This window comes from Callorhinchus milii, unplaced genomic scaffold (assembly GCF_018977255.1).
Source record: "Callorhinchus milii isolate IMCB2004 unplaced genomic scaffold, IMCB_Cmil_1.0 Scaffold1, whole genome shotgun sequence".
Taxonomy (NCBI): domain Eukaryota; kingdom Metazoa; phylum Chordata; class Chondrichthyes; order Chimaeriformes; family Callorhinchidae; genus Callorhinchus; species Callorhinchus milii.
In genome coordinates, this window is record NW_024704742.1 from 100,681,513 (window position 1) to 100,693,937 (window position 12,425).

A 12,425-nucleotide genomic window follows, 5' to 3' on the forward strand; every position below is an offset into this window, starting at 1 on the left:
GCTCTGAAATGGTACACAAATAAAGTAAATCTAGATTCAAGTGCAATTTCTTCCCATTTAATTTGTTTTTGAAGGATTCAAATTTACATATTTTTAGCATTCATTTTTGAACAGATAATATACAGAATAATCGAGAACACATTCCCAATAATTGCATCTGACAAAATCCAGTTATCCCTAATTCAGTGGAAATTAGATCAAGATTGTAAATAATGAGGCAACCACGGACCAAGTATTGACACAGAGATTTTTGAAAGTCCAGCATGTCCATGGACCAATACTTGTTTGGATAAACCCAGAGCTGCCCTTTAGTTTACAGTTAATCTAGTTTGCTTCAAGCATGTAAAGGTCAATGAATGCTGCAACCTTGTCTGTTATCATTTTGTGTTTTCAACATTTGATTAAAGCGATTTTAAGAGTTGTTTGGTATAAAATGAGTAGCTTGCTGATACCATTGTCTGTTCATCTCTTAAATCAATATCACGCTCCAAATAAGCCTCTTCCACTGTCTCAAGGGTACTAGCTCTCTGGCAGAGAAAGCTTCCCATGCTTGTTTCTTGAGGTTCTTCAGACAGCTCTCTGTTCTCAGGATCATCAAGAGGAAATGGAGCAGACTTTTCTGTACCTTCATAAGAAACGTGTAGATATAACATAATCACAATCAAATGCAAATTAACATGATGTTAAACATTTCAGGTGTTTTTATTCCATTATATTGCAGGGTCTAGATTTACTCTATTTTCTTAGCAATTCAGAGCAACCAGAATTTGACAAACTGTTTAAACTAAATTCATTCTTAACCTTGAAGCATGTTTTCTATCGTTGATAAAATTAACTATGGAAAAACGGCTTCAAAATTAAGGCTGTATGTTTGCCGAATTTCAGACATTTCAAAATGCTGAGAAAATAGAATAAGTCCAGACCCAGTGGAATTTCTATCCCTAAATGTACAACATAGATCTCAAGTGCCTTTCTGGAGTATAATAAATAGGAAAACATGCAATTTTGTAGTGACGTAATTCTTCAGCAAAGGAAACAAATATTTAGCAGTACAGGAGTTTGCAGTTTATACTTTCATTGGTTGGAAATTAGATGAATAGTTATCATTAAAAAGCATAAGATGACACAATCACAAAAGCGGTTTGAATGAAGTCTTCAGCCCATTTGATTCTTTCTTTCCAGAATATCCACTGTAACATCCTCTCATCACAGCATCAAGCTGTGTTTTAAATGAGTCTAGTGTCCTGGCATCAATCAACCTTCCTGGCAACTTGTCCCAGTCATTAATTACTCTAGCGTTTATCCTGAAATTGCCCTTTGTAACCTTGAACCTGTTTCCTCCTGTTCTGCTATTTTGGTGCAGCTGAAAGTATTTTTCTGAATTTATGTCCTCAATTCCATTTAAAATGTTATACATAGTACCTCTATAAAGTCAGCTCTGAGATGCATCTTTTCAAGATGGAGAGGCCAAGCTCAACTAATCATTGCTCATTAGATTTTGTCCCAATGAAGCTGTTCATCCCTTGTCCCCTCCACCATCAGCGGCTGTGCTTTCAGCCACTATGCCCTGAAGGTTTGGAACTCTTTCCCTCAATCTTGCCCCCTCCCTCTTTTAGATCACAAATGAAAACTTTCCACTTCGACTGAACTTACGGTCATCTATTCCTCTACCCCCCGGCCACCCCACCCTGGCTCAGAGTCAGGCTCCACCATTGTTAAGCACTCCTAGATGCTGCCCTGCGTGAAGCCCGCTGTATAAATGCAAGTTGTTGTTGTTTATTTGGAAGCAACAGCATTCTGTGGTTTATCAGGTTTGTTTGATTTAACGGAGCCTGGCGAGCAAGGTGTGAAATACAATTCTGCTACTGAGACTGGGCTCAGCAGACACTGAGCTATATATAGCTCAGACAGTAAGCTTTATATGGTTCAGGATCTGAGAGGTTTTGATTTTCTTTCTCATTGAAAAAACCTGAGGAGGAGCTGAGCTATGGTTTCAGGTTGCCAATGAACTGTAGGAGTGAATAGAAATTTTATCCGGTTACCTCTTGTTCTGGTTTCACAAGGCTGATTCAAACAAAACAGGAGGTGCCTCTCCTCTGGATGTTTCACTTACCTCTAGCATTACCAGCTACAAAAACATAGCAATAACAAAACCAACTCGTGATGATCCTCCTGGGGTGATGGTGATGGTAAGTGAGGTCTCCTGAGGCTGAGCTGGCTCCAAACTGACGTGCTTGACAATGAATTGTAAGAATTAATTCAACCCATTGTGGGGTTCTCAGTAGTCTGGCTCCTGCACAGTATTCCAGGGAATTGCTGATGACAGAATAGCCAGCCTGGCTTGTTGGCAAGACTTGAAGTGGCGAACAAGGATTCTGTCCATTCAGCACCTGTTAACTCTGCAAGCTCAAATCCCTAATGGTAGAGTACTGCAGCAGGAAAATGACAGGAAGCTGTCCGGAAAGTGTTGTCATGGTAAGCTATTTGCTTTTAGCTGGGTAAACTCCAGGAGTACCTCAATGCATATTCTGGCATCTCCAAGATTTGGCTCTCACCAACCTGGATTTAACACTCTCTGGAATTTGGTAATCAGGATGCGGGCCTCCAAAGCGAGAGGCAGAGAGTGTGCATTCCATTCCAGACTCAGGAAAATTTGTATGGATATTTGATATTCATTTTGTGAAACTCCCAGTATGGTGTGAATACTCTTGGTGATGGGTTTTCACATGTGTCAGTTGACCCCTGCCAACCCCACCCACCCCAACTCCCACCCCCCACTCACCTCCACACACACACATCAAAAAAATAAATACTAGATCTGAAAATCTACCTAGTCTTAGCTTTTGAGACTATTTTATCTTAAAATGTAAGATTGTGAAGAAATTGTGAAAAATTCTTCAGGTTTGACTTAATTTGGAAGTAATTAAAACTCCATTCATGTATTTTTCAATGTTATTGAGTTTAAGATAACAGATAACAGCCATGAGTTTAAGTTTAAGTCTAACACCCTGAGAAATTTCAGGCCTCACAACTTGTTTGTAAATCATTGGTGTAGACATAGATAGGTCCATTACCTGCATCGGCTGACAAGCCGTTGGAGTTAACACAAGCAGCAGTTATATCATCTCTTTCTTCCCATCTCTCTTTGTCCTGATCTCTCATGGGTTCCCGTTTAACAAGTGATATTCTGAAATAGTCCTTTCACAAGAAAAGAAGCACATTTAGATAGACAGTTCACTTTACTTATTGATCCGCGCTAGACTGATCGCAGAATACCTAGATTTAAAAACAATTAAGAAATTCAGATTTTCCGAGATGAAGTTTTTAATCTTAAAAAAATCACAAAATAATTTAAAAAATAGTTTTTCAAATGTTGTTGTTGGTATTGTTTTTGCAGATGAGATTCCTTCCCTCTTTCTAAAAAAGAAAAATATTTTCTTCCCTACTCTTTTCTTGGGTCTATTCGTATCATGTACTGAAGCACTGTAGTATGGCTCAGTGCTTCTCTACAGTGACATGTCTGAGATCAGCAATTCAATGGATGGTGGATTGAAGCTATGGTCTTTCACACAAAATGTTCCACTGACCGTAACACTTTGTAGTGCTAGATTCTATTTTCTGAGAGTAAAAGGAATTCAGTGTCATTGAGTCATGAACACTGCAGAACCCGAACAAGATCCCTACAAATGTAAATGTTAGGAGAGCAAAAGAAAAGCAAGTTAATAGAAGCCAGGTGTATATGAATCAACAGGGTGACAACCGCAGATTTTTCTTAATTCATTAATTTTATTTTCAGATGATCCAAGGCAACAGAACAAGAAAGCACAGATTCAGCGTTAAAAGGGCAATTTCAAGATAGACAGCAGGAAGTATTTCTTTACCTGGAAGGTATCATAATAATAATCTTTACATTTGATACAGCGCCTTTCACGGCAGAATGATGTCTCAAAGCACTTCACAGGATTTACTGTAGTATAGTGACTGTGTTTTGTAAATGGACGCAACAGCCAATGTTGTGGAGTCCTGTAGCTCAGTGGTTAGAGCACTCGCTTTGCAAGTGAGAGACCTGAGTTCAATTCCCGGCAGGTCAGGGCGAAACCTTGGGCAAGTTTCCTTACTCCTCACGCCTAATAATAATCCCTCCAAAACAAAAAAACAATAAATTGGTCATTTTCAATCTACGACTGTTTGTGGGACATTGCTGTGCGCAATTGGCTGCCGCGTTCGCCCACAAATATACAGTCAATTCACTTTACAGTGTCTTCTGTGAAGCGCTTTGGGACGTCCTCCCGACGTGAAAAGCGCTATACCAAATGCAAGGATTATTATTATTATTATTACACACCATGTCCCACAAACAGCCATAAAATGAGGAACCCATTTTATCTGGGAGATTGTTGACCTGGAGAAACTCCTTTCATCATTTAAAAAGTGGAACAGGTTACAAGTAAGTGTGATTGAGGCCAGGATGTTGGACTCATTTAAGAATGAGCTCAATGCTGTGATGAGAAGGCATTCTGGAAGGATGAAATGAGCCAAAGGGACTTCTTCAACAACAACAACTTGCACTTATATAGTGCCCTCCACGCTGGGTAATGTCTCAGAGCACTTAATAGTGGTGGAGCCTGACTCCGAGCCAGGGAGAGTAGGGAGGTGGCCGTAAGTACGGTCGAAGAGGAAAGCTTTCAGAAGAGATTTGAAAGAGGGGAGAGAGGGTCAAGGTGGAGGGATTGAGGGAGAATGTTCCAGAAGTTTGGGGTGTAGTGGTTGAAAGCACGACCTCTATTGGTGGGGCGGAGGGTGCGAGGGACGAACAGGAGGCCAGTGCCAGTTGAGCGGAGGTGCCGGATGGTAGATTGGGGAGTGAGGAGGTCGGGGAGGTAGGGAGATGCCAGGGAATGAATAGATTTGAACACGAGTGTGAGGATCTTGAAGTCAATCCGTTCAGTGATGGGGAGCAGTGATGGGGAGTCTGGCCAGAACTGATGAGATGTGGCTACGGAGTTTGGTTCAGGTCAGTATGTGGGCAGCAGAGTTTTGAATGAGCTGGATCTTTTGAATGGTGGAGCTGGAGAGACCGGCGAGAAGTGCATTGGAGTATTCCAAGCGGGAGTTGACAAACACATGCACAAGGTTTTCGGCTGCAATTAGGGTAAGATACGGTCGGAGGCGGGCATTGTTGCGAAGGTGAAAGAAGGTGGTCCTGGTCAGGGACTGGATGTGGGAGAGGAAGGACAGCTGGGGGTTGAACTATGTTGCGCACTTTCCAAGTTCTGCAAATAGGATTCCTTCAGATCTCCAGACTTACATTATTCTGACTTGTGGGAATTCTGCACCAATGTGATTTGCTTCCCAGAATAGAATTCTGTGGGTTGACATGAATTCTAACAACATTCCTTACTAAGGAATTGTGTTTAGAAAACTGATGTGAGAATATTAAACTATAGGATAACTGATGTAGGAATATTAAAAAATAATAACAATCTGCATTTATATAGTGCTTTGACTTGGATATTGTCTCGGAGCACTTAAGCTATAGGACAACTAACTCAAGAGTACTAAACTATAGGATGACTGATATGGGATACTAAACTAGAGGTTAACTATTGTGGGGGTATTACATTTCAGCAAAATAATCCGTACATTCTGTAAAATGGAGATTATATGAGCATATTTCAAAAATACATAGTGAAGACTCTTGTTAAGCAGCATTATATACAGCGATGATATATATTTAGTTTATGGGGGCAATATTTCAAGTCTCAGTTTAGATGATATTGTAAACCACCACAGTAAAACATAAATGGTTTATTGACGTCACCTAATTCCTAATATTTATTTGACTGTAGCATTCAGTAAAGAATGTTACATTTACTTCATCTCACTAAATGTCATAGCAAAATAAATGTTTTCCCTCGATGTCGTCAGGAAACAGTTTTATCGCAGTGAATGTTACAGTAACGTATAAAGTTACTGATAGCTACCAGTGTACTACATCTGCTCACCCTTAGCCTCCCCCAGTGATTTTTTTAAAGGAAACCAGATAACTTCAAAAAAGGATATTTATAGATTATTGAAAAAGTCATGAAAGCGAATCTTATATACAGTACCTCTGTGTTTACTACTCAAGATTTATAATCCTTACGTTTGATATAGGGGCTTTCATGTCAGGAGGATATTTGCATAATTAATGTTTGATTTGCAGTGGTTAAGTACATTATTGATATTGCAATCATGGTAATGTACCCTGTATGATAGCTGCTAGGGTATTTGTAGATAGGTAGAATGGTGAACGTCTTCAAATAATAGTGAGAAAAGTAATTTTTATTAGTTCCTAATCAAGAACAAACTGCACATTTCATTTGGTTCCCTCAAGGTGCTGATGTGGACAGAATCTCAGTTTTAAGTGCAAAACCTTCAGAGAACAGCTCTGCTTTGATAAGGTGCAAAAAACACCACAGACTTGTAGTATGTAAATGAAAGTGCAGTCATGTGATCATAAGGATGTAGGCTCCAATAAACTGCATACTCAAGAGTCCACATACACACACACACACAAACACAAAATCCTTCAAATGAAATTTCTCGATTCATCAGGAAGCATTACTTCAACTGAAGCAGGCAACCAAAAGGTCATGGAGAAAAGTTCCCCTGTTTGCTTTTGTCAAGGGTTTTTGACTTGCTTCTGATGCAAGCTCTCTCCAGGGGAAAAAGAAGACTAAAACTTCCTGTCACTCTGAAGACAGTCGTTTATACAGCTGTCTTTGAAAATGTTTCAGAAAAAGCATAAGGGACCTTATGAACTCCCTCAAACATGCTGCTGATATCAATTTGTTCTCATGTAAACATGCACAGAATGTTGTTGCGGATTTGTTCTGTCAACCTCAGGCTGTGCTACAAATTGCTGTACATTGCTTTTTCTTGAACTTGAATTAAACCTCTAAAGAGTTCGGACCAGGTTTTTGTTTGGTTGCCTGCGCATATTTGTGATTTGCCCATTGATAACTAGTGAGTTCACACAGGGATATACAAGTATATATATAAAATTGGATATACAAGTTTTACATTGGCCCTCACCTCCACTACCCCAGCAGCAGTTTTTGCAATGATACAGTACAGAGGGCTTGTAATTTAATTAGGATGAGCTTGAGTTATGTCCATGCTCCTTCTGTCTGTGGGCAAAGTCAAAGTCCAAATAAGATCATTCTTCAAAGCCTAATCTGTGTACAGAGACTTAATACAGTATTAAGGATACAGCGAGCAAAACGTTGGTAGAGAGTGATTAGCTGGGTCCAATGGGTCACCAGAATTTGATTCAGTACTAACCCTATAATCTTTTTATTTAATACAGAGCCTTATCGTATTATCAAAACTTCTCAAAGTGCTTCACAGAATTTACTGTGAAGTTTAGTTACTGTGTATTTTGTGGGCAAACACAACAGCCAATTTACCCACAACAAAGGCCCACAAACAGCCATGAAATAAATGACCAATTTTGTGTGGGAGATAGTGGGCCTGACAACAGCAGAACCTAGTTTTTCTTTTTCAATAGTACCAAACCCACCTGAAGAAGTAGGCTGTGCATTAATTTAACGTCTCATCTGAAGGGCGCACTTCTGACAATGCAGCAAGCTCCCAGCACTGCACTGGAGTGTCAGTCTGGACTGTCAACATCTTGTAATCCCTGTTTAGACTTTAAACATCTAAACAGTTCCAATTGATGTACACCAGTAAAAAGGAACCTGTGGCTCTTTGGGGAGGGGAGGTAAGTGGGGTCTCCTTGCAGCTGAACTGGCTCCAAGGTGATTTACCAGGCCAGTGGAGGCCTGTGGTTCAGTGGTTAGAGCACTTGACTCGTATGGAACTCACTACCCCAAAGGGCTGTTGACGCTCAGTCCTTGAACATATTCAAGACTGAAATAGATAGATTTCTTATTGCAAAAGGGATTAAGGGATATGGGGATAAGGCAGGGTCAGGTTATTAGCTGGAGTTAGATTAGAAGATCAGCCATGATTGAGTGGTGGGGCACGCTCGAATGGCCTACTCCTACATGTTATGTTATGTTATGATCTGGATTTGATTCCCAGCAGGACTAAACACTGGGCAAGTTTCCTTACTCCACAAGTCTCTGTTTACCTAGAAGTAAGTAGGAACCTGGTTGTTAGTCGTTTGGCAGATCGCTTTTCCAGGGGTAATAATTCCTTCAAAAAAGAATAATAAATTGGTCACTCAATCCACAACTGCTTGTGGGACACTGCTGTGTGCAATTGGCTGCTGCATTTCGCCCACAAAATACACAATCAATTCACTTTACAGTGATTAAATTAAATAAATACAGTGAAGTGCTTTGAGACATCTTGAAAATGTGATAAAGAACTATATCAAATGCAAGGATTATTGTTATTATTATTATTATTAACGGAATGTCAGAATCAAGCCAGCCTTGCTGTGGCAGTCTTGGTAGTCCGGTTCCCGAGCCTGGCAGGTCTGCAGTATTCCAAGGCACTGCTGATTGACAGCACAGCCAGTCTGGCTCATCAACAGGATCTGGAAGGGCAGACCAGTCACTGGGGGCAGGGAGTCAACCCATTCAGCTCCTGTTAACCCTGCAAGCCAAAACTGTAACGGGTACGGTGGTCCTAGCTGGACAAGCAGTGGGAGAGCAAAGCTTACTGGACAGCAATATCAATGGTAAGCTATGTAGTTTTAGCTGGTTAGACTCCAGCAGTACCCCAACACACTCTCTGGGGTCACCAAGCCTTGGCTCTTGCCAACCTGAGCCTCATACTTTCCAGAATTAGGTAAGCAGAATACGTCCCTCCAGGGAGAGAGTGTGCATTCCATTCCAACAATCTCACCCTCCACATCTATCTCTGGGATTTTCATGTGTAGGTGAGATGCATGGAAATCTCGGCTTGGTTTGGCGCATGGTGATTGGTTTCCGCATGTGTCAGACACCGGCTGACCAAAACAAAAATGTTCAAATGTTCTCTTCATTCAATCATTCCTATAGAATATGTATGCCTATCCCTGTTAGCAGTAAAGCATCCCTTGTTAAACACCACTAACTAAACCAACCTCTAAAACCCAATTCAACGCAAGCAGTGGAATGTTGGGTTCACACATCAATGATGTTGGCTCAAAAAACTTCAGTCTTCATTATATTTTCCACTTATAAGTACAATGTTACAGTTAATAAATGTTCCAATAATCAAAAAATAAATGTATTCACAGACCGGTCAACATGTTCCCCTTTAAATGAACAGCCATAATAATAAATAATAATTAATAAAGATCATTAATTATTATAACAATAAATAATCCTGTAATTTAATTTGAAATTAAACGCAATGATTAATTAATGAATTTATTATTTGAAATTAAATCATATGATGAAGAACCTTGTGAAATTCTCTTCTCAAATCATCAGGGTTAACAGGAGCTGAATGGGTGGAGCTTTAAACATTACCGATACGGGTAGACAAGATCTTAGTTTAACATCTGATCTGAAGTACAGCATCTGCAATAGTTCTACTCCAGAAATGTTGCTGAAATGTCTCAAATCACTTCACAGGATATACTGTGGAGTGTAGTGACTGTATATTTTGCAGGCATATTTTGTATGACTGCTGTGTACTAAATTTGATGCCTGAAGCTAAAAATAGAAATGTGTTTTCAGTAGACTTTCAGCCACAGTAGTGTTCACAGATAAACATTAAATTACATGAACTGTAGGACTCCTGAAATAAATTGTCCAAAAATAAAAACCTGCTGAAGAAAACAGTAATTGAAGTTCAAATTATTTAACTGCAAGCTGTATTTAGGCAGGGTGTAACACAAGCCTATTATTAAGTACTTGATCCAGTCAACAGTAAAATGTAACTGGGTCCATTGAAGCTTTTAAACATAAGCAAACCGTGTCTTACATGCAACAAAAATAGAACTCCTGATAACTGGAGTATTCAGTATCAGTAATTGCCATAGTTGAGCCTGAGGACAGCAAAACAAGGGTTCCATCAATAATGGTCTCTCAAAGTTGAAGTTATGGGTTCAAGCCCCACATCGAGACTCTGAACTCACAGTCTAGTCTGACATTCCAGTACATTGCTGGGGGAACATTTTTTGTTGCAGGCGCCATACTTCAAATGAGATGTTAAACTCGTATGGGTGAACGTTTAGAGCTCTCATAACATGATTTGAGAAGTGAATTTCACTCAGTATCCTGACCAACAAACTCCTAGATAAAATTGGTCATTCACATCATGGTTGTTTGTGGACATTGCTGTGCGCACAAATTGGCTGCGCATTCACCTACAAAATATACAGTAAATCCTGTGAAGTGCTTTAAGATGCCCTATTGACATGAAAGATGCTACATAAAATGCAAGGATTACGGTGTACCATCTATTATCTCTGTTTGTAACACATTGTGCCTGTCTTTAAACATTCCTTTTCCTGCCTCCAATTTTCTCCTCTCCTGAAGATACTAATGGTTCCTTGCACACTGAGCACTTGCTGGTACCCCATTCTCAACCTCAGACAGTGGGTGTTGGCAGGATACTTGACTATAGGGGGGGAAGGAAATTCTAGGTGAAGTCCACACAGGCATACCTTTCAACAGTATCCAGTGGATACCAATCAGTAACATTATCAATTGAGCATAAACCATATTTACCTTTTATCCATTTTTGGAATTTGTTTCTTATTATTCAACATCAGTTCAAAGATGCTCAAGGGTAGAAATCTTAGATACTGATAAAAGATGTCAAAGTCAATACCTTTTTTGAGTGATTGAGGGCCATTAATAAGCTTTGCTGTGAGTGGACTCTGCCACTCGATTGCCCAGTAGTTGAGTTCACTTCTTTGAAAACCCAGAACTGTCAGTGCCCTAAAATGTCACAGAAATAAACCTTTGCTTTAACTACGTTCAATATATATTTTGAGTCAAATGAAATGCTGTTTGTTTGAATAAATACCACTGATATCAAAATCTCAATGCAATTTTTGTAATGCAACAAAATGTGCAGTGGGATATATATTAGAAGTCCTTTCTATACAAGAATGAGGTGTAATTTAGGATGGATTGTCACAAGATAGCAAAGTCTCTGTGAATATATCCAGCTTTGGTATATATTAGAACTGCAACAATCTCTTTTGCAGTAGCCTATTTAATTGTAAAACACCATTGTGACCCCTTAAAGCACACACTTCACTGATGCTGCACTCAAGAGTAAGTGCAAAACCAATCAATATGAGAACAACATGAAGCACATTCACCTACCTTCTGATCCATATTCTTTAGGTCAACACACTCCACAAGGGAAGGAGTTTGTAAAAAAAAAATTCCAACAGTAACTTTCATCCATAGTTATGTAAAATTCTGACTTTAAAAGTACTGTACCATTCAGGTACGAGAATAAGCCTGCAACCCGCAGCTAATATGGAGCTGGGTAAATTTTGCCACATTGATTGGTCACCTCGTAAAACTTTTAAAATAACATGATTTTAGATCAAACATAAAGCACTTCCAGGCATTATTACTCGAAGCTTAAAGCGACTAAGGAATCGGCTTTGAATATGAACGTTTTCCAGTTTCCATAGCAGCAAATCATGCGCACATCATGTTAAACAATTAGGCTCTTGTAAAGTGATGCCTGCTGTGAACACAGATTAGTCTCCCGCACACCATTTCCCGAGAGTTAATATTATTTGTATCACAACTTCCCAGTAAATTAGAAGTAACAATTGCATGTCTTGCTACTCCTGTAACATTTGGAAATACTGTACTGTATTCATGTTAATTTTGCAGATTTCTTAATTAAAAATGTCCCTTAAAACTTATTTTGTTAAGAAGTCCTTGTTGGAAATCCTTCCTGCATCAGGAGGTACTTTGGGTACGTCAATCTGATTTGAGGGAATCCTACTCCAAAAGTAAATTGAGTTAGAGAGTTGACATCGCAGATTTATTAAGAAATCCGTTAAGAAATCCTGCAAATTAAACCCCATTAGATGGATTTAACAAAGAGGTCACATATTGTGTCTTTTGTATTGAAAAAAATTGCAAATTCCATCAAAAACCAATAGCACTCCTCTGCTAGTTTTACATGATAGACCCCAGCAGAGCCACTTCTGATGATAAGATTAATAGGATATAGAACGGATCATAAAAACTTACTTGGAGGTGAAGACAAAACAAAAGGAGTCTTAGAAGTTTCCATTGGGCTAATTTTTTGCTTATGAATTTACAGCTTGTGTTTGAGCATTACAGAAGTATCAAGTGAAATAATAACAAAAAAAATTACAAAGAAACTAAAATTCTTTAAAGCAAAGAACTTCATTAGCTTTCTGTGGTGGTCCATAATCCAAACCAATTCCTTGATGAAGGCATTCTCTGGAATGCTACACGTACCGCAAGGTGATGGGA

At 39.3% G+C, this 12,425-nt stretch overlaps 1 protein-coding gene across 1 annotated transcript in view; it reads right to left on the reverse strand.

Annotated features, from left to right (window-relative positions):
* Positions 1–12,425, reverse strand: part of LOC103182381 — a 94,052-nt gene that overhangs the window by 40,172 nt on the left and 41,455 nt on the right. The window contains exons 7-8 of the mRNA XM_007899380.2: positions 3,075–3,198; positions 453–625 (exon numbers count right to left, since the gene is read on the reverse strand). Of these exons, the coding sequence (XP_007897571.2) occupies positions 453–625; positions 3,075–3,198 (297 nt within the window). The remainder of the gene's footprint in view (positions 1–452; positions 626–3,074; positions 3,199–12,425) is intronic.